This window comes from Numida meleagris, chromosome 5 (genome assembly GCF_002078875.1).
Source record: "Numida meleagris isolate 19003 breed g44 Domestic line chromosome 5, NumMel1.0, whole genome shotgun sequence".
Classification (NCBI taxonomy): Eukaryota; Metazoa; Chordata; class Aves; order Galliformes; family Numididae; genus Numida; species Numida meleagris.
The window spans coordinates 48,993,206-49,015,893 of NC_034413.1; the positions used below are offsets into that span (position 1 = coordinate 48,993,206).

Consider the following 22,688-nt stretch of genomic DNA (forward strand, 5'->3'; position numbering starts at 1 on the left):
TAAGACTAACACGGTATGAATGCAAGAAGAAAACATATTTCTGCAAACACTCTCCCCCTCTGTGTACCTTCTCTGAAATGAACAACCATAAACCTCCACTTGAGAATCACTCGTGAGTTCTTGAGGAGGAGGAGAGGGAGGGAGCATTAGATACAGCTCTTGCAAGTCCAGGGCAGCTGCTGCTGTTCCTGATTGAGTTTTGGATCCTGGAGGTTGTACTAAGGCCACTATCATGTTGTTCCCCTCAGAAATTCCTTCATAACTTCTTGTATTACTGCTTTTCCTATCGTAGGCTTGCTCCATTTGATCACCAGTTTGTCCATTTTGCGTTTTTAGTCTTCATGGTTATGTATGACAGCGTTTTCTTCCATTTTACTGTGGCAGTTTTTCCTATATTGCCACTTTCCTACCTGTAACCTATTCTTGAATTTAGCTGTTTTACATTTTAATTTAAACCAGTTTATTTTTGTAAATCCTTAAAAACCGATGTCCTTCTGCGTCCGAAAACATTTTAAAAGTACTTCTTGGAGAGGGAAAGACCAAACAATGCCTGGCTGCTTAGGTAAAGGCTTAGTTCTTCATTTTATTATTTTTCTTGTTAAGAGGTGGTAGCTAAAAAGCCGTTGTTCGTGGCTTCTTAAGTATTATTTTACATCCTCAAAAATACTGCTTTCCTTGTAGTTGTTGGATTTAATGAGGGTTCATGAAACAGTGTAGCAAGAAGGGAGAAATTCTTTTGTTCATTCCAAGTGTTCAGAGGAGAACAAATCTTTATTTCATAAAGGATTAAGCTATTTTTTCTTCTGTCCTTCCTTTTTCTTTCCTCTTTCCTGATCCAATTTACAGGCTTCCGCCTGAAAACGTTTTCTGCTTGAGACAGATAAGGAAGGACAGTCTGTAAAATAACTTTTGCTTTAAACAATGACTCTTTAGATTCTGGAGAAAGGACAAACAGGTAGATCCTTTCTCATATAGTACCACTCTTTAATGCTTCTCTTAAGATATAATTATTAAATATTTTAATACGTTTTCTGTTTTTCCAGCAGTTCCTCTCCTCTCTTTTTTCCCCTTTGCCTACAAAACAAACAACAACAAAAAAGCCACGGGAAAAAGAGGGAAACACAACTGTTGGAATAAACTGCCTAAGTAATAGTTCTGAAGACATGCGGTTTGCTCACCTGCATACCAGTGAATCTTTAAAATTATTAGGGGAATTGGGATAGCTTTGGAAGCAAGGGAAAAAGCTACTGCAATTAAAATGCCAACATATGTTGTGTAAACAAACTGTATTTTCCATTATTTTCCCTGGATCTCTAAAGTTTTGGGAGGAATTATTCTCAAATTATGTCAGCGTAGGTGTATGCATCTGCAAGCATTGCTGTGCTGTACCTGTGTGCTTTGTGTTATTACTCCACAGCTGTTGTTATTCTGTAAGAAACTGTGCTCTCTGTCCCTGACTTGCAGGGAAGCAAAACCATGATATAATGGGTTTACCATGTGAACAGCACTTCTAAAACCATTTGAAAATAAAAGTTTTTTCCTCAGATCACAAAATCAAGGGCAGAGAGGGAAAAAAAAAAAGCTGGTAATTTTACTCAAAATAGTGAATACATGACCTAGGTAAGAGCTTCTCCAAATTCCATGGAAAGATCCAGTACAGTTGCCTTTGCCCCTTTACTGAATTTAATTCTCCAATGAGTTAACAGCTGTTTAGGGACAATTTTTTTGATCTCTTCTGCATTCAGAGGATCAGCAGTGATGCCCCTGTGCTAGCTATGGTGAATATGGACGAGTCACCTGCACACCTGAGTGGTTCCCTTCACACTACAGGATTTTCTAGGTGACCCTTCTGAGAGAATAGAAGCATATATCAGGGAGCTGCGTCAGTATTTATTTTTCGTGTGATCTTGATATATCGGTTGATTTGTCTTCATTTCCCATTGAAACTATGAGGGGAAAAAAGCTACTCCAAATGCATTTTTCTTGCTGGTTGATAGTCATGTGAGTCAAAGGTCAATCTTTTAGAGGAAAAACCCATAGAGAAAATTTCATCTCTTTAAATATCCTTTTTTTTTTTAAACTGTACTTTCCCAGTAACTTTCTGGATTGTCTGTGTAATCAAAAAATGACCTAAACTGTGGATGTAGAATGTTCTACTTAAATGCAATGCTTTTGCCTAACGGTTATCTTGACTGAAGTAAAAATGTGTGGCCAGTGCTTCCCGTGTTTTTGTTTCTGTTGCTGCCTGTGTAAAATGCATACAAAGATTAAAGCAAATGGCTTTAAGTTTTTATCCTAATTGTGAGGTGACTGTTACGTGCCTGTAAGTAGCTAAGGAAATTCATGGGTTTGATGTGTGGATTATCAATTTAGAATGGCCTATGTGGTACAAGACTTCACTTTGTATAAGTGATGTTTCTGGCAGGTCTTGCCTTGCAGTTGGAGCTGTGTGCTGCTCACCTTGAAAACTTACTGGGTTTCTGACTGGCTGATTGTGTAGAATACTTAGGAAATGCTTTGTGAAAATGTGATCTGCATGTGCAAAAATAATGCTTCTGGAAAACTGGAACTGGGACAGTGTTTATGTTGGGACTACTAGATGAAAGACCATGACCGATGCAGATGTGGTCTGTGCTCTGAAGCTTTGGCGATGCCTTAAGTATCAATGTGGTGAGTGAATCCTCACATCTGACAGGATAAACATCATGAGTGGTTTCCACAGCAACTTTAAATATTAGTTTTATGATGTGTTTTGAGACCATGTGACTACAAAGTATTTCTTTTACCTTAAATCCATTACATTAATTTTCTAATGATTTTTTTCATGCCCAAATAGGAGGGAAGGACAGAAGAAGTGGTCTCATTCTGACAATTCCATTATGCCTTGAGCAGACGAGTATGGATGAGCTGAGTGTCACGCTGGACTACCTGCTTAGTATCCCAAGGTGATTTCAAAAGCATTTGGCTTAGGGCTGCTTGCTTCTTCTAGTGCTGGAAAGCGTCGTTTATTGTTTCTATTTGAGGTCAATGGAAAACTTATTTTATGTAAACAGTTGTTTAAAACATTACACAGTCTGATTTAGTTAGAAACATACATGTTCAAATAAACCTGGGGATCTACTAAGGCTTGCCTAAGTCCTTTTGTTCTATGTATCTGGCTTTGTGTGTGTTTGTTCTATGTATTTGTCTTATGTATTTTTTCACTCCTTTCATGGAGTATCTTTATTTCTTTTTAATGACAGTGCGCTTAAATTACTATGTAAATTAGTGAGCCTCTGTAATGAAATTCTTAAGCTTCCAAAAGTAGCATTGCAGTTGCTGAACTTACCCAAAGTAAACAAAGCTTTCTCCTCTTTTTACTTTTCTGTATTCATATTCTTTGTAACTGTAGACCTTACTCATACAGGGTTTAAAAAAGTCTCATTGAAGTTATCCAGCTTAGTCAAGTGCTCAAGGTTAAAATACTGCTTAAATATGCTGAATTACAACTTGAGTGTTTTGTCTTTCAGACCTTAGTGTAAAATATTTTTGATTAAGTTCTGCTTACATAACCCTGCAAACTTATAGTGACAATTTTTGGTCCTGGCTTAATTAACTGCATTTTTTTTCTTAAAATCCAGAGACTGATCTTCAGAGTTGCTTTGCATTTATCTAGAAAGGGAAGAAGTCCTTCAGCTAAATGTTTGCTTGTATCCCTTTAAGTATGTCTTTTGGAAATAAAGAATCAGTGCCATAACCAAAAGAATGTTTAGTGCAGTTTGCTTGTTGGAATCTACAAATGCATTTAAAACATAACTAAGTGATCCAACTTCCTTTTGTAGTTAAGATCACTTTTTTTAAAAAAAAAAAAGAGTTCTGGTTAGGGAGGGAGAAGCATGGAATAAATCCAGTTTGCTTGCAAGTAAAGCATCAATGTGTATGTGTATATTGAACAGCATTTAAGTTGTGGAAGCTTTAGAGTTTTCCAAACAGCTTGTAAAGCGTTGAGAATCCCAAATTGTGATCCATGCAAGTCATCTCATTGACTTAAGGACTTGGCCACATTTATGGAACAGATGCGGGTATTGTTGTTCTTGCAAGCATTAATTATTCCTCAGCCTCACCCTGGTGTATGTTTTTACATATATTAGTGTAAAAATAACTGACTGAAAATTCAATGAAAGCACTCTTTGTACTCTATACCAACTGGGAGTCTGCTTGAATGCAAAGTTTAGTGTTCCCACTTCTAATGTTTTATTTGTAGGTTATGTGGAAAAAATGACCTCTTCTTTATGGTGGCAGTATGGAAAGATTACTGTCATTTTTGTTTGCATGTTGGGAAATGCATCTTTTTTTGCCCTTAGCGCTTGCATTTTGCACTCAGGAAAGTCACTCTACAGTATTTGAAAAGGAGGAATATGGGAAGGGCTGTTGTCCGAAACCTTGATATCTGTCTAAGAAACATTAATTTTACTGTTTTCCCCTAAGTATAAGCTAATCTAACATGTCTAACTTCGAATTCAGTTGAACATACTATACATTATAGCTATGTTTTTAAACTTACGTTTTGGTGTTGATGGATAGCTGTGTCCAAAAAACTATGTAGCTGTATTTTTCAGTAGATTTAAAGCCAGAATCATTGTGATGTGATACTTGTTGATGAATTATACCTTTTTTTCCTAAGTGCTTTTCCTTTTTAGTGAAAAGTGCAAGGCGAGAGGATTCACTGTGATAGTGGATGGCAGAAAATCTCAGTGGAACGTGGTGAAGACAGTTGTGTTAATGCTACAGGTAAATCCATTTAATACACTAATAGTTGACAGATTTGTTCTGTAGATGTGAACCCAATGGCTGAGTTACTGTAGGGGCATTAATTTCTTCACTGACAGACAGTTTATGGCCTTTTAGTATCACAAAAGCTATTCTTTGAGAAAGAAACAATCTGAGAAGAGAATGATATGCTTCACTCATGTGAGGATCAAATTCCTTACTTGCTCAACATATGAGATTATAACCTTTTTCCTAAAACAGTTTTAGTTGAAAAAAATACAGAATTATGCTCTTGGCATCAACTGTGAGTAGTAGGCATATAAGCAGGGTACAGTTCACAGTGATAATGCAGCTAAGTGTCAGTTCCCACTTTAAGTTGTTTATGGTGATTTGTTTTTACCTTTTCAGAATAGTGAGGTTTGGATAAAGATATATGATAAATTTTTATTTCTGGTAAGGGGTATGGACTATCTTCTGGTCTCAGTGTTCAAAGAAAATGGAAGATGCAGCACATTGAACTAGATGGAGGAAGTTGAACTCTGCTGCCTTTCCTGCCTTTCTTACTGTGTACCTGATTGCTATTTATGAGAGTGCTTTCCTCTCAAACTTAGATTAAGTCTTTAAAAAGTGTCTACTTCCAGTAAGGCAGTTTTTTTTGTCTAAATGATTACTCTCTCATTCTACATAGCAGACTGCATAAGTAGGAAGCTTTGTTGTTATAAACGTTTTTTAAAGAGATACCATAAATAATATTTAATGAAACCAATAATAAATGTTTTCCTGTACTGGTACAGTGTGTATTAGTGGTTAGATTTTCTTTTCAATACTGACAATATTTTGCTATGCAATCTACTGCAAAGCGTGAGCCAACTTGGGACATATATTCAGCAAATCTTGTTTAATGTCTACCTGCAAATGTAAGTTCTTGAGTAGTTGGTGGCACATAAGTAAATTCAGTTCTGTGATAAATGAAAGCTTGAATGTTTTACTCTTGTTTCCTCCCCCTCTTTGTTCTACAGAATGTTGTTCCAGCTGAGGTATCACTTGTTTGTGTAGTAAAGCCAGATGAGTTTTGGGATAAGAAGGTTACACACTTCTGCTTTTGGAAGGAGAAAGATAGACTTGGCTTTGAGGTATGTAGAACTTTTGTCTACTTCAGTCACAAATACCATTTCTGGAATACTTAAAATAATTGGATGCAAATGAATGGCTCCTTAAAAGTAGTTTATTCCGGATGCTTTATGGAAATCCCTAATAAGCCACTGTGGCTTTTTAGCTTTTTGCTTTTTTCTACTTGAAAAGAATATTAAATGAAGTAGGTCTCTAATTAGAAATCTGTTGCTCAGCTAGAGGATAAATCTGTATGACACATTTGGTTGATGTTGTGAGCAAGAAACTGTTACAAGGTTTAGTGTGAATTTTGTTCATGACTTCTGTAATAAATTGAAGAGTTGCATATTGTATAGCGTCATTAAATGAGTAGTTACCATTTTTGAAGAACATCTTGCTGCTACTGCGTGAACACTCTCTCATCTTTGAGGTTTTGACATTAGGAACAGAGGTTACAGGGCCTTTCAGTTTTCCGAAGATAAGCTGGTAATATTACCTCATGAGGCAGAGCATGCACAAGAGATTATATACTAATGTTAGTAGTTCCATTCTTTTATCTTTTGGGGAGGTTACTGGAAACTCAGATTTTTCTATTTTTGGAAAATTGTCTGTATTATCAATCTTTCCAGCTGTTTATGAAATGGTTTTTGTTTGAACTACAGCAGATTTGTTGTGCTTGCCAGTTACTGAAATGGAAATTTGTTTTGTATGAGGCACCATAAGAGCTGCTGCTTTTGTTAAAAAGATTAAGAGTATTTTGTAGTCTTATCTAATTCTGGGTGATTCTCTCTGGAGATGAGATTACTATGATCTTGAATACTCAGTAAAGTTAGTTCAGGGAAAACTGAATTTGGAAGGTGGCAGCTAAAGGTTATGTAGCTACTAAATAATAATCCTGGAGATTTGATCATCCATATAAATCATTGTTAATTCATAAGAATTTTATTCTGTTTAAGTCTTTTATCAGACTTCACCTAGAATAGATGATTTCATTTCTCTTTTGGAAATAATTCTTGCATATCAAAGAATACTGAAAGAGTGGGTCAAGGAGGATGGATTCTTTTTTGTAATATGCTTTCGTGTCTTACTAGGAAGGAAATCTTATGTGTTTGTCTTTGGGCTATTTACCTAACAGAAGAAAATACTGTATTTTCTTTTTGAGTAATTCCTTAAAGACAGATTTGAAAAGTAGTCTGAGTACAAAAGAATCTCTGAACAACCACTTCTGTGCTTGAGACAGCTAGATATTTATGAATAAAGGTAGTGGCTGAAATTTTGCTACTGAAAGTAGTTTCAGTTAGGATAATCGTGTAACTTTACAATTAAATTTTCCTGGGTTTCACAGGTGTCTGTTTGCCTTCACTTGAATCCTTTGAGGGGACTGGCAAGGAGGTGTGGTCAAAGTATATTTCTGTCTTAATGTTCAGCATGTAACAGCTTAGTCATAGCTTACTTAATCAAAAATGTGATTTTCAGTGCCAAAGGTGATGAGCATGGTGATACTCACCTATTATATGTTAGTCAATTGTTTGTAGTACATCCTATTAGGAAAGAAACTGAACCAACCATCTGTACTTAGAAGGATGATTTAGGAGCTTATGTTTATAAAGTACCTTAAGTTTGCAAATACTCAATTTCATGCAGATATAAATGCCCAAGTCCATATGCTGACAGGAATTCTTCAGCAGCTCCTACTGTCTGATGTAAACTCTTTTTTTTTCCCACCTGCCTGCATAGCAGGTGGGAAAAGGTGGGCATAGTTCTGGGAAGCCTTTGAAATCGTGGCATAAAAGAATTTCATAAATTGGTTATTACATTGATTGTAATATTGCTAGTTTGAAAGATTATCTTTCTAGATTATTTTTAGATTTTTCTTTAGTGTGACTCAGCCAGAATTTGTTTCTAGAGAAATAAGTGGAATGCCTACAGAAAATATTTGGTAGGGAAGCAGGTATAATTTTCAGTGATTACACAGGGAGATTTTTTTTTTTGTTTAACTTCAAGAATTGACTCAGTCATTAAATTTCATTACAGAATTATTTTATAAGTCAGTTATGAAGTGTGGATCTGTACTGACAGCATTTGCATTGTTGGCAAGGGTCCTTTAGAATATTTTTTTGTTTTGTTTCTAAACTACATTTGTATTACTAAACCATAAGCATTTCTTTCGGACATGCAATCTTGATCTACAGTTCTCCTTGTATTAAGAGTTCTGAAGTTTTAGGAAGAGGAAAATAATTAAGGTATTAAATTTATGTTTCGTACAAACATGGATGAAATTTGTCAACTGCTTAAAAATAAAGTCAACCATGTGTATCATTTTATGAGGAAAAAATGCATATCAGCTGCTCCCTTGTCAGGAGGAAAGCTTCAGGTTTGTTCGCTTGTATCTTGGCTTAATGCAGGGATGGATCACAGGTTTGTGTGAGTAGAGAGTAATAAGGGGTAGTTACTCAGTTCTCATTGTGGTTGATAAGACTTTGCTCTTGAGTTCCCTCCTAGTTTAGAAGCATTGAATGGCTGACTTGCACTGGAACAGTGAGACTACCCGCTTGCATGGGGGCTGCCATCAGCTTTGGGACAGTTGTCATCAGTTGGATGACATCAATGAGCAGCTGTGCAGATAGATTCACTACAGATGTTGATGGAGAGACTTATGTGATACTGTCCTAGCTCTTCGTTGTTTCTTGCACTTGTGTTGTTTTTTTGGTGCAGTAATTCATTTTCTTTTATAGCATTCTTCATTAAAGGACAGGGAAGGATGAAAGAATAGTAGGAAAAATCTTGTAGTTTCCCAGATGATGAAGAATGACCATTAGTAATAAGTAATCCTTTGTTCCTTGCTATTCATTAACTTTTGGCTATGTTATTAGGAAAACTGACTGAGTAAAAATGCCACTCCTCTGTGCTCCAAGCAGTCGTTGTGTTAGAGCTAGTAATGTATCATGGCCTTCCTTATGATGTGAATACTGAGCCGTGATAAAGCTATGGAAACCCCTTTATACAAAACTGCAGCTGTGTATTTGGTTTTACTAGCAGCAAAACCAAAACAGTGCCCAACCTTGATTTTTTTCATGAGAAGTTAGATTTGGATAACTATTAGTTTAAAAAAAAAAAAACCAAGGTCACTGTAGGACCAGTAAAATCCTCTACCCCCTACTTCGTGCTTCCTGATACGTCTTTTATACCTTGTTCAATACTGCCACATGAAGCCATCTGTCACCATACTGTCCTTTCTGTTGTTGTAGAGCAGAGATTCTCTGCTTCAGGGTGAGGTGTGGTGGTGAAGAGTTGCAAAGCACTGAGAGTAATTACAGGAACAAAAGGTTATAGAGTGGTATAAGTGTAAGATGTGCTTGAGAGAACAAATAGAAGTGATATACATGGTTAGACCTTTTTTTTTTTCCCATATTAGTCCCTAATTCAAGGAAAGTAACCCTGAAGTAGATACTTACCTTCTTCATTCTAGTGGTCTTTGTTACCTGGTTATAGCAGTCCTTAATGTTCTGAAGTACAAAAATTCCAATCCCAACCATTTTTTACAGGTGGTTCTTTTTCCCTGTGATCCAAAGCTTTCTAATGTGTTACCACAAGTTTTCCTATATTGTTTTTGAATTTTGAAATTATATATTATTACAACGTGCATCTGCGTATCCTGTTTCCAACTTTGAAATTAATTTTGGTACGCTTATCCCCATTTTATCTCTTAAGAATAATATTAATAGGCAGAATGTTATTCCACAGAATGATGAATGAATAAGATTTTGTAAATCTTCAATTTCTGTATCAAGTCTTTAAGTTGGCTATTTTAGAGTAGAGGCACTAGAACTTACAGTTTTCACAGGCTTTCCCAAAATGGATATAGCAGTTCTAAATTCTTCAGTCATCGAAATGGCATTTATTTTAATGCATCTGTCTTCCTCTGAATGTATTAAAAAAAAAAAAATCTCTGATACATCGTATGCCTTAAAAACCTGTGCCAAATCAAGGAGTTATGCCCGTGGAGCAGGAGTAGGCAAGCCTGTGTTTGTCACCTTTTGAATTCAGTTCTAAAGAAGTCTGTGCTGAAAAATGTCAGGTTGTGTGTGCTTATTAGTCTCTGGGATGGAAAAATGGCAGTGTGTTATTATCATGAACCCTGAAGGGGAAGGTGAATGAGTAGCCAAAGCAGTTAGTACTGGATGGGGAGGGAGAGGTTATTGGGAGTGGAGCTGACAGACTAGGTCTGTGTCTAGGATCTGCTACCTGCTGTTGGGCTTTTCTAGTATGCCAGATGTTTTGTGTGATACCGTTAAGATAAATATTTAACTTGTATTTCTTTACACTACTCAATGTTTAATCAAGTAGGGTTTCACTATTATGAAACAGTACAGTTTTTGTTCTACAAAGAAGAACTTTGCAATTACATAGCAATGAATCACTGTCAGACCAGGAATGTGGGCAGCTATGATTTGTCTGTTTAAAGTGCCATAGTTATTCTTGAAAAGTCACCAAGAGAATAGTTCAATTCTTATTTCACAGTTTTTAGAAGCTAAACTTGCTGAAGAATAAGCACAGCTAATTTTTCTTTTTTTGGAGTTGGGGGGGTGGTGGGAATATAAATGCCAAAGTTTAATCTGATTGTTTTAGAAAACAAGTAGGATTTATACTTTGTTTTAAAACAAAACAAATACCAAGTTACAGGTTAGTGTTTTTATACAAAGGCTGCATTCACTATAATGTGAAAAATGGAAGTATAAGTTCTGTGGTCTGGATTTCTCCACAAGCTGAAGTGCAAAGAGAGAAGACTGCTCACAGTCTCTGCCTTCTAAATTGAAGCTTTCTCCATGTTTTTCCAAAGCTGTTTGTATATGTAAGCTGTTAGAATAACAAATCATCAAGAATCCATTCACTGAGAAAACAGCTCGGATATTGACTAATTGAGTCATAGAATATCCTGGATTGGAAAGGACCACAAGGATCACTGAATCCACTTCATGAGCCCAAAGGAGTTTGTCCAAGTTCAGCCTTTAATACCTATCAACCTTGCTATCAGAAACGATGGGTTTTCTGGATTTCTCAGTTTTTCTTGGCAGAATTTTTGGGAAATGAACAAAAAACCCTTCTACGTAGGCCTATTTGAGTGAGATTTGTCCAAAATTACCAGCCAGTGACTAGATAACTATGATCAGCTTTAAGCATGCATTCATGTTCTTTTAAATGAAATGATACATTTCAAGAATGGTAGTCTTATGCTCTAGTAAGTGAATGAATGTTGGAGTTGCAACAGCGCTTTGCAGTATGTTACATCTTTTCCTTATTTTTGTTTGTCAGTTCCTAAAAATGTTGTTTTGATTTTATTCAATAATACAGCATTTGTACTTTTCCTAAAACACTGGCTTGAGTTATTTCTGAAAAGGCTTTCAAATGTTATAGCAGGCCATTATCATACAAAGCATGATTAAAGTACAATAACGAAAGCTGTTACTGCTCCTCTAGGTTCTAGAAAGAACTGAGTACAGATGATGATAGGGCTTCTGGTCAGTACCAAACAGGGCAGGTTTGAAACCTTATTATCACTGTCACCTTTTTAGCTCTCACTTGTCAGAAGTGGGTGGGTAGAGTGGGAAAGGAAACAAAGACTTGCAGATTCAGTAACTAATACTTTCCCTGCTGTTCTAAGACCCATCTGTCCAGACTTACTCATTTATCCCTTAGAAAATTTAAGCTGTTCGTGTTAACATAAAACTACACTGTCCAAAGGCTATTACTTTGGATTAAAAATCTTTATCTAAAGTCAACACTTCAGTCACTTTAAAAAAAAAAATCAGTCAATTTGCAAGCAAACAGTGGGATATTTCCATTTTTTTTAAACAGTAAATGGTCTTCATTTATACCTTTGACTTATTTTCTCTTGCTTCTCAGCCTTGATTGTTACAGTTCTTTAGTAGCTGACTAAATCAGTAATTCAGAACCTTCAGAGAGGCGACTTGCCCCATTCATGCATAAAAATAGCAAAGTTAACTAACTTAAAGCATATGGAGGGAGTTGCATTGGTACTGCCTCTAGTCTGGTTCAGAACAAGAGCTAAATTCTGTTCAGGAACAGCCCTTCTGCTGCCACCTTATCAAAATTCAAATGATTGCTTACTTCTTTTTGACATTTTTGGGCAGGCTTTCTGCAGTTGTCAGAAATAAGTTAGTAACTCTGTTAGCTCAAAGGTTTTTTTTGAATAACCATAGAGAATAAATAGTTTTTGGAGCAATATCATAAGTTAGAACAAAGCTTACTGTTGGAAGTTTTTTCTTTCTCAAGATTTTTTCTAATAAGATGCAGGGGAAACTTGTGCTCTTCAATTAAATCACACTTGTGGCTGGTTTTTTTTGGAGAGTAGGGTTGGAAGGAAAATTATCTTATGTAGATAATATATTTGTTACAGGCAGGTTTTGCTTTGCAAGAGAAGAAATACTGTTAATGTCTCCTCAGAACAAGTTTGTAAAGCATATCCTCGGTTGTCACCCCAGCCTCCCTCCAAAGGATTCAATAACATGCTCAGACTTAAGTGGTCTCAGTGCAGTCCATCATTTTATTGAAGCAGTTTGCGGTTGTTTTTTAAATATTTTTAGGATTTATGTTCTTTGCTATGAACCAGCTACCTGATTAACATTTATTTCTGTACTGAAATGTCCTGATTGAGTGAATTAATTTTCTTCTTCTTTCTTATAAACTCATAGGGATGTACAGAATGTAAAAATTACCTAAACTGTAAAGGTATGCAGCACATTTGCATGGTAAATGCAGGTACTTAGCTTGTGTGGCACAGAGGACTGCAAGAGAGTGATGCTTTGCAGCATGATATCCTGCTACTGTGTTCACTGAAAATAGGTCACGTAAAGTATAACTTAACCAAGAAACATCAATTACCGTGAAGAAAACAGACAATAAGTATATTCCTTTCTCCTACTGTAAATAGACGAGGTGGTACTGTTGATGCTCCTAAGGGATTCTGCATGAGATGTAGACTGTGTTTCAAAACTGTGTCTCTATTAGACCCTAGTTAATTGCAGTCAACTATACTTCACTGGGATATTTAGCAGTAAGAGGGTCACTTCTTGTTAGTCACTCAAAGGGTCTGCTCGGTACCTCTGGACACAGTTAGCACAACTTGTCAGGTACCTAAAAAAAAGTATAAGCATTGCCTACACCTATATCTGACATTTATTTTATTGTTGCAGGTTATTTTGGTGTCTGCTAACAAGCTGACTCGATACATAGAACCATGTCAACTTACAGAAGATTTTGGAGGAACTCTCACCTATGATCATATGGATTGGCTGAATAAGAGACTGGTTAGTTTTGTTTCTTTCAAGTATCTCATTCTTGATCCATGGATTTCTATTCATGTAGGAGCCTTGTATAGAATGTCCTGTAGTATTGCAGTTCAAATGCACGCATTTCATGATGATAACTGAACTAACAGGTTCCCTAGTGGAGCTCTCCTGCAGATCATTACTCTAGTAGAAGAGCCTGAGTGTATGATGGAGTGGCTACAAAGGGAATTTTTTTTGCCTACTGTTAGGAGAAATCCCTAACAAGGAGAGGATAGTTTGCACCGAGAGCCAAGTGTTAAGCTGCCTTACACTGAAACCTCTGTCAGTGCTGTTTTCCCAGTGGATACAGAGATGCAGTAAATATATAGGGTTAAAAAAAAATAAAAATCTGTTAGAGAGATGTAATCTGAGCAATATCCAATATCTGACTACACAGGCCTTGCTATCTGTTGTATACCCCTGTGTTTGAAGAAACCGGTCAGAGTATTTTTTTCAAATCACTAGTATATCTTTCTTCTACCTCAGAGTTATTCACTGCATTCTAGTTCTTTTGTAGCAGTGAAGAATTTGCATTTTCACGAAGCTGATTATTTTAATCCATTCAGCTGAGCTGTCCAGTGCTTTTGTAACACCCTGATTCAGCATTATCCCTGAGATTTGCATGAAGGTAGAGGCATAAATGAAATGGTAGAGTAAATATGGCCATAAGAACTTACAGATTTTGCAGAAATCTAAATGTTTCATTGTGTTTCAGAAATCAGTTCTTCATTATATTCAGTGTGACGTTTCTTATCTCCTTAATGAGTTCTAGTGCTCCTAAAGTTTTGTATGAAGAAAGCTTCATGCTATTTTTACTGTACCATCTGAATATTGGGAAATAATACGAAGGTTGAAATGTATTATCGGAACTAGTAGATAAATTTGTGGCGATGCCCTCAATATTATCACTTACATTATTTGTATTTCTTAATTTAAAACATGCCTTTTGTTTAGGTATTTGAAAAATTCACAAAAGAATCAACATCCTTGCTAGATGAACTTGCTCTAATTAACAACGGAAGTGATAAAGGAAATCAACAAGAGAAAGACAGGTGTGTGGTTAGGTTTTTGAAATTCATGTTTTTGATATTAAAATTCGTTAGAAATCAAAATGATACTGGAAATATAATACCTTAAATGTCATATGAAATGTAAGGACTCTCAAAGTCAAACATTGCAAATTTTATCTGCATGTGTACAGATGCTTGTTTGGCTATTGACTACATACAGCTGCACCTCTGTTTTGATAAAATGAGTACAAAAAGCAAGAATTTAATGACCGACTTTTTAACTGATGCTTAGAATCAAGATGAGGAAGAGGGATTTACTCTGATACTCTGTCTTCCACTAAGTGGTTGTGTGTCTGATGTAAACAGATTGCAAAAGAAACTAAGGGACTGCACTTTTTGGTGTTTTTTAAGAGATGTGTTACAATACATATCTAAACAATGTTAAAAGCAAGCTAATTTATCAATCATTTATCAAAGTCATAGAAAATAATTACTCTTTCTATAGATTTACAAAGAGCTTATGCATTTAAGGTATTAGGCTGAGATACAGGAGATTTGAGTTTCAGCTTCAGACTGCATTAGAAATCTCTTATGATAGTGCACAAGTCAGTGGGGCTTTTATCTTGTTCCGTTATCCCTGCCAGCAAGTCAAAGCTTCTGCCACTGTTGCAGAGTTCTGGAAACTATGGATACTGCTGTTTGCCACTTGATCTGCTTTTCTCATGGCTTGTATATACTGAATATTCTGGGGTGTGAAGAAAGGAGAGAGATGGAGGAAAGTAACATAGTCTCTTAACAGAGTGTGGTAGCTCTGGTGTTGGTTGAAGCTTTTTAATGCTACTGTAATGCAAATGAATTATTGATATTTGTTTATTACTTTATTCAAGATCAATAGATCTGAACTTCCTTCCATCAGTTGATCCTGAGACAGTACTGCAGACAGGTAAGTTGAAAAATAATGTCAGTTAATAACATTCATTAATCACTTTTGTTCCTCACTTGAAAGCACGGAGGGCGAGATAGCTATCTTAACCAACGTCACGATGTAATAAGCTTATCAATTAGTGTCATCTTTGTTGTGATAAGAAAGAAAGGAATGTGTCTTGTCTGCTTAAAATCATTTTTAGTAGTGCTGATAACATCTTTACAGTGTTACCATAATTAGTAACTTTAATTTGAGAGTATGTTGCTTCTAGATAATGCCGATATGTTGGCCTCTCATGGAGTGAATTCCTCTCAAGTAGCCACCAAATGGTAATGATACGAATAGCATTTTCCTACACAATTCAGGTAATTTGCATCAGCCTAATTCTGAGCTGCCTACCTGTGAAAGTGAAGCATGGTCTTCTCACTGTTCCTTTATTGGACTCTCCCTTGAGCTTTAAACAATAGGGTTTCTTTTAGATGTTTTTTTAGGGTGGATTTCATATTCACAATAACGCAGAATGGCTCTGTTGATTTGGACTAGAAATTTGCTTAAAGATTTGTATAGAGTAGGAAGCAAAGCACAGTGTTAAGATGGTGAACGGAGTCTGAGGAGTGCTCAGAATCTTTCTTACAGCCTTCTACTACATTCATGAGGTGTGAATTGTGTAATGTCTGCTATGGAGAACTGCTGGCTCTGCATACGCTTTAGCTTACTGAAATGTGGGAGAATTCTGTTAGCATTACGAGGTGACACAGTCATTGTTATGATCTTCAGGATTTTTTAAATACAAAGCATCTGGAGAAACTGTCAGACTTTAGAGTCCAATTGTATGTACTCTGCTAATGAACAGTGCAACAATACATCAGTCTTTTGTGAGTTGATGGCTCCCAAGGAAGTTTGGAAGCATTGTCTGTTTTTTAAAAATTGTAACATAATGATATTCTTAAAGCTATAAGGTATAATAATGTTCTTCAAGTCATGGGAATTCCCAAGAGACTACTACTTTTTTTTTTTTTGTCAGACCCACTATATTGAAAGTTTGAGAATCAAAAATTATTTTTTTCCCAATTAAAGTTTCCCATCTCTTGAGGGCAAATATCAACAAACCAAAAAAGGAAGGCCGGTGAATTTACTTTGTTGTCCTGAAGTTTTATTAAAAGTCTCCCATCTTCCATAATTATAAATATTGTTGCTTTCACAAGCTGCAAATCAACATGTGTAATTCTTACAGTTTGATAGTTTAGTTTAAAAAAAAATCATGAAAATATTAATTCCTTTCTGCTGAAGAAACACAGTAAAAATGTAAGATTGTTCTAGTATGACTTGCAGGAAAAACAGTTTAAGGTTTCTGTAATTATCTGTGCCTTGTAGTACTTTAGAAGGTGAAATCAATGATAGTCATTACAAGAGAATGGCAAAATGTGTTTGAATTCTTAGAACATTTTCATCTCACAATAAGAAAGGCAGAGTAATTTACAGATGCTTGCAGCAAACTCCAAACCCTTTGGCGTTTTGTCTAGATAATACCGCTTGAGTTTAGAGTGTTTTTTCTGTATTTGCCTTGAGGTATTACAATTACTATGCTAGTGCTTAGTTTTTGTTGTTTCTTTATTTTGGTGAACTTGTGCATTACCATTTTAAGACCCGCACCGGTCTGGGATTGGCAGATTTTCACTTCTGTGTCAAGATGTTATTACTGAACAAGCACTTTTTTTACTTGTTAACTTGTTCAGTGAGCTTTTGGAGGTACAAATTATCTGAGTTGGCTAGTAGTATGGAGTTTACATCTTGAAAACTTTACTGCAGCTTAACAAAAGCTCACATTCTTAGAACAGTTTAGGACTAAGGAGGACTGAGTAGATGAACTATGCTATTTTCATATGCATGAAAGACATTGCTCTATGGGGAGTCTGTACCCTAATATGATGTGTAAGAGCACAGCGTACTTTGGGTTCAATTCCACACTTTCATAGAAACATTTGCACTTGTTAGAAAATCTTGTAAGCTAACAGAGAAGTTACATGCTTAGTTAGTGCTTCTACGTCATTTCTTATAAAAAAAAAATATGAATTATGTGAGAAAAATACTTTGAATGCTACGCAGTATTTTGAAGTAAACCAGAATACTTCCAGTTGTTCCAGGATCAGCACTGTGCTTTGTGAATATTTCATTATATTAATCAATATTATTGTTAATATAAATATAAAAGCTATTGTATCTTTTATATATCTGAAATATACCATGTGATTTCTGCCCTATTTTATGGCTGATAAAACTCCCAGACTGTGCCTGGTGCTCTGAATGTTAATGGAATGGTATCATTAAATGTGCATAATGCATGAAAGATTATTAGCTGCAGAAATGTACTGCTGGGTGGTCTAAAAGTACATTTGCTGACTCATCACCTTGTGCTTATTTTGTATCTACATTAACCAAATCATTATACATCCCCTCAAAGGCCATGAATTGCTCTCTGAGCTACAGCAGCGTCGATTTAATGGCTCAGACGGAGGAGTGTCGTGGTCTCCGATGGATGATGAGCTGCTTGCTCAGCCGCAGGTCATGAAGCTCCTAGACTCTCTCCGAGAGCAGTATACCCGCTACCAAGAAGTTTGTAGGCAACGTAGCAAGCGAACTCAATTAGAGGAAATTCAGCAGAAGGTAATGCAGGTAAGAATGAAGTTCTTGAATGCTGTGGGAAGCAGGTTTGAGCTGAAGACCCAGACTTTATTTTGTGAACTAAGAAGTGAGGAGCTTCTTGCTAGTTCTTACATTTCCTTGTATTCCTGAAACTTCAGTGTACTAGTTTGACTGGATGCTTGATGCTTAACTACTGAGAGACTTTCCAAAATCTTTTCTGATACAATAGAGGTGATTAGAATATACTCAACTCAACCTGCTTTCATCCTCACAGTGAAAAACATTCACCATGTCCCTTTGTTGCCCGCTGCAACAGTGTGCTCTTAAGTTGTTAGAGTTTGGAGTACCTGACATGATAGCAGAGAACATTCACATATGATGTGTATTTAACTGTAGTTTTGCCTGAGTTTTTTGTTTTGAGTTCCCGTTACTGAAGGAGTGCTGTCATTTATTCCTTTATTTGTCTAATGCTGAATGTTTTAGCTAAGTTTAAAAAAAAAAAAAAGGTTGAACGCTGTATTTTGAGTCTTCTCTGACCAGAATTAATAGACATCTTCCATTCAATTGTTGTTAAAGGTCGTAATGAATTGGTCTTGTCCTTTGGAAACAGGCATATAATTGGCACTTTCAACACTTTCTCAGCATAGTCTAAGAGATAATCAAGGAAATGGAAATAATTTCTTTCTCTTGTGTTTGTCACTTGAAATTAGTTTTGTTTTTAAGCTTTTTTCACAGTTTGAGTATGTAGAAAATAGAATGGATGTTGCTCTTAACCTTTATACACTAACATTTCTAAAGCATGGGGAGTGTGAATCAAGTACTCGCCCTTCACAGCATTCCAAATATGAGAAAGAAAAACTAATCAATCTTGTTTTTATTTCTAGCAGCAAAATTATCAATCTGAGTAATCATTTTCATTTGTGTAGCTATTCAGATGATTATAAAAGGAAAAGAAAATAAATGTCATCTTTTGATACTTCAAGTTGGAAATAAGAATATATAAAAGGTGAAAATAGTACTGAATAGAACGTTAGCATGGCAGTGGATGTAATTGTTTGATGAGAATCTTTTTCCCCCTGTGGTAAAAGATGTATTGGTTGAAGAAGATGTGCTGATTGAAATGAAATTTATAGCCTAGTTTGGCCAACAGCCATTGTTAATGTATTTAAATAGAGTTGTTTACTCGAGCATCAGCCTCATTTTGCCACTAATTTTATTAGAAAGTCTTTTGTTTGCTCCCTCTACACTATGGATGCTGCATAGTAAGTGAACTGACTCTCAGTACACACAGCAAGAATGTATTTCAATGTTTTACTAGGTTAGTCTGTTTTATAAAAAGTACATTTGAAAGCTCTTTAAATGGCATAAAAACATGGAAAAATCTACTAAGTCTGTAAACAGATGTAGTTTCCTTTTGCCTCGTGGAGGAAAAAAATTAAGCTCACAGGGTAAATTAAAGAAGATAATGATGGACTGGAGGAAACTGATGGGGGCAAACTGGCATGGGATTTATTTTGCCAAAACAAACAAGTTGCAGTATAATGTGCTTGCAGTGCTTTCAATTGGAGTGGGTGTGTGCATAGGAAAGTTGCTCCCTTATGTTGCTGATTTTTTGGTTTTTTTTTTGTTTCTTTTCTATTTCATTCTTGTATAACTTATTACATTGTTAATCAGTTTTAACTACTGTTTTTCAAATCTTAATTCACAAAAAAAGTGCCAGACTTCACAGTAATCTCTAGTCATTCACCATTAAAAATTGCTCCAAAAGTAATGCCTCATTTATTTCCATGGAAACTATAAAGCATATAAAGAGCACAATAATGATGATTGATAGAGAAAATTCTCAGCTACAAAACCACTTTTTTCAACGCAGTTGCTGCCACTAGGTATGCATTTTCACCAATGCTTAAAAAGCCTGCATGCTGTGCTCATAAAAATCTGAACTAGTGGAGGTGATCCACTGTTTCACAGCTACTGTGATGGTGTCACTGCTAGGAAAATGTTGCCCACACAGTCCATCTTTCTCCATGTTCACATCTACTGTTTGGTCTCCATAAATGTTCATCAAGTGTTGATGAATGCCAGTATGTGCTGGTTTTTTTTTGTGTGTGGAGGAATTCAGTGACACACGTTTGCTCCATACACGCTTCCACGTCAAGTGCCATTTTGTCAGAAATAGGTGGTATTACTTATGGAGCAGCTGCCTTTTGCTCCACGCTTTTGCGGAGCTGATAGGCGAAGGTTAATGACAAGTAATTTCTGTCATGCTTTTGAAGATGTGATTGGATTCATGGGAAGACACCACAGATGCAAAAAAGATTACATATATTTTTAAATATTTACTTTTGCTTATGTAACAAAACACTTTTTTATACCAGTTTCCAGGTGGTTGATTTGCTGTCTTATTTTTGTCATCTTTACCTTTTTTACAGGTAGTTAACTGGCTTGAAGGACCCGGATCAGAACAGCTGAGAACCCAGTGGGGAATAGGTGATTCAATTAGAGCCTCTCAAGCGTTGCAACAGAAGCATGAAGAGATTGAGAGTCAGCACAGTGTGAGACTTCCACTGTCTTTTTCAAGTAGCAAAACAGTTCTAAGTGCATGCAGTTATGTATTATGTATTTTGGTTATGAGTATTGAGGAATTTTGGGTAGTGAATGATATTGTGCTTAACTAACAAAGCAGTTTAAGAGCTTATGTTCACTGTATGTAGATGTTATTTATTTTGTTTTCTAATATAGAAAAACACTGATTTCTATCTATGATTTTCATTATTTTTTTGTTAGAGAATTTTCTTACATTGTCATGGTAAGTAGGAGTGAATTTTCTTGTCCCTCTCTGCCTGTGGCTGGAGAGAAAATGGCTGAGAAGTCCTACATTTCTTATATGAATAAGTTAATATTTGGTTGTTATTAAAATATATTTGCCAGGAGCTGAAACTGGCTTAATGCTTTCATTGATGAATATAAGATATATCTTATATTCATAAAGGAATATATACTAAACTGTTTTTTAACTGTAGTGAGTTGATAACAGAGAACTGTGTGTTATCTGTGGCTAAATACCATCTCTGAAGTCAGTGAATTCCCACTGAAGTTTACAGCCTGGCCTACAGGTTTCTTATCATTGTAAGGCACAGGCAATACCAAACACTGCTTTGTTCTCTGATGCTGACAGGATTTTGTTGAAAGAACAGTCAGAAAAAGTGATTTCAGGTTTATACCATAAGTAGTAACTGGAATCCCCACTTATAAATTGAAATCATTTTTTGAAAATAGCACTAGAGAAAAGTGATTTCTAAACATCTCGTAATAGCTGAGTGTGCTCTTTCTCTTTCACTGTTTTCCTGATCTTTTTTTCTCTACTAAAAATTGAATTGACAACTTGTTTGCTTTTTCTTTCGTCATCTCTCATCTGTTGCTGATTTTAATGCTTGTATTTTGAAGGCACTTGCAAAAATGTTTGATATGTTATAAAAGTTGCCTTTTCCACTCCAGTTTACTTTGAAAGTGGAAATATTTTTTTAGGGTGTTGTTTTATTTTGCCTTGGGCAGTGTGTGTTCTTTCCCCTCACGTTTTCTGCCTGTTTTACTGATGGGCGGTATACTTGAGCTGTTATCTTTGAGTGAATGTTGGCCGTTTCTCCATAATTTTGATGTGTCAGAAGCATCTGTATCTAAAATTCATCATAAAACATCATGAAAACACATTTTATATCTGGTTTTCCAGTCTCTTCATTTGACTGATAGTTTGAAAATCAATTTTTTTAATGATAAAAAGAAATAAATTATTAACCTAGATATTTTTGTTTGACTTTTCATATTATATTTTGTTTGTCACACCCAGTAAGCTGTATTTGTTTGTTCAATGTCTGAAGATAATAACAAGTGTAATGTTGTGTAAAATTGAGTTTAGTGAAGCTGTGTGTCTGTAGCATGAGTGTGACAGTAGAAGATTTCTCCATATTATGTCATCCAAAATGGCTCTTGTGGGGTAGAAGATTTTTTTTGCTCTTAAATTTTTTGTTGATTGCTGATTTAACTTTTTAATGACTTTTTTCTCCTTGCATCTACTCATATTCTGTTTCTTCCTGTGAGCAGATGATAGAGAAGACTTTGGGTAAAAGAAAAAAAAAAAAGAACATGAATATTTATATTCTGTGTTTTGCATGCTTTGTAAATAAATGATGCAAAAGCTGAATGCATAATTATAAAAAAAAAAAGGGGGGGGCGAGGGGGAAGAAAAAAGGCAAACATTCTAACTGTAGCTTGACAAGAACAGTAATTCAGTCAAATATTTGAGGCCAATAGATGGTGCTATTCAGTGTCATTAGAAGTGCATAGGGCATTTGAACAGCACTTCACTGTAGGCTAAATTAAAAGCTGTTGGGCAGACAAGTTTAGGTATCTGAATCATGCAATATGTGGATGCGATCTTGATGTATCAAGTAGCGTTTAAATCCCCCACAACTGTTAAATATTTAAGTACTTTCTTTTGCAGATAGACCACCATGACGTTAGTTAACTCCTATGTATGCATTCAGTAGTCAAAGCACTTGAAAACCAAATCTGCAAATTTTGAATTGAATAGTATAAATCTTTCCTTAAGAAATAAGGGTCATTTTCAAGTTCCAATATATGGATGCCCTGAGGAATTAGAGGGTAAAAATTACTTCGACTTTGTCAACAGTAGTAGTTTTTTTCTAAATGTTTAAGAAAATTACTGCAGCTTTCAATTGTGTCACTGAAAGCAATATCTGGATATTCTTTTCAACACCTTTTGAAATAGCTTACCAATTGACAAAAACTTTTCATTCGGTACACTAGAGACACGTAAGTATTAGAAGCTTGTTTAAAAATGGGGAGATTGTTCTGTTGGTTCAGTTGATGTAGTTTGAGTGA

At 35.7% G+C, this 22,688-nt stretch overlaps 1 protein-coding gene across 3 annotated transcripts in view; it reads left to right on the forward strand.

Annotated features, from left to right (window-relative positions):
- Window positions 1-22,688, forward strand: part of SESTD1 (SEC14 and spectrin domain containing 1) — a 52,727-nt gene that overhangs the window by 18,119 nt on the left and 11,920 nt on the right. The window contains exons 4-11 of one of the 3 annotated variants that reach the window (XM_021398954.1): window positions 2,837-2,945; window positions 4,680-4,770; window positions 5,769-5,882; window positions 13,074-13,187; window positions 14,163-14,260; window positions 15,106-15,161; window positions 17,605-17,816; window positions 20,219-20,341. In XM_021398954.1, coding sequence (XP_021254629.1) covers window positions 2,837-2,945; window positions 4,680-4,770; window positions 5,769-5,882; window positions 13,074-13,187; window positions 14,163-14,260; window positions 15,106-15,161; window positions 17,605-17,816; window positions 20,219-20,341 — 917 coding nt within the window. Of the gene's footprint in view, window positions 1-2,836; window positions 2,946-4,663; window positions 4,771-5,768; window positions 5,883-13,073; window positions 13,188-14,162; window positions 14,261-15,105; window positions 15,162-17,604; window positions 17,817-20,218; window positions 20,342-22,688 lie in introns of those variants that run through there. The other 2 variants (XM_021398955.1, XM_021398956.1) reach the window with 2 other exon arrangements.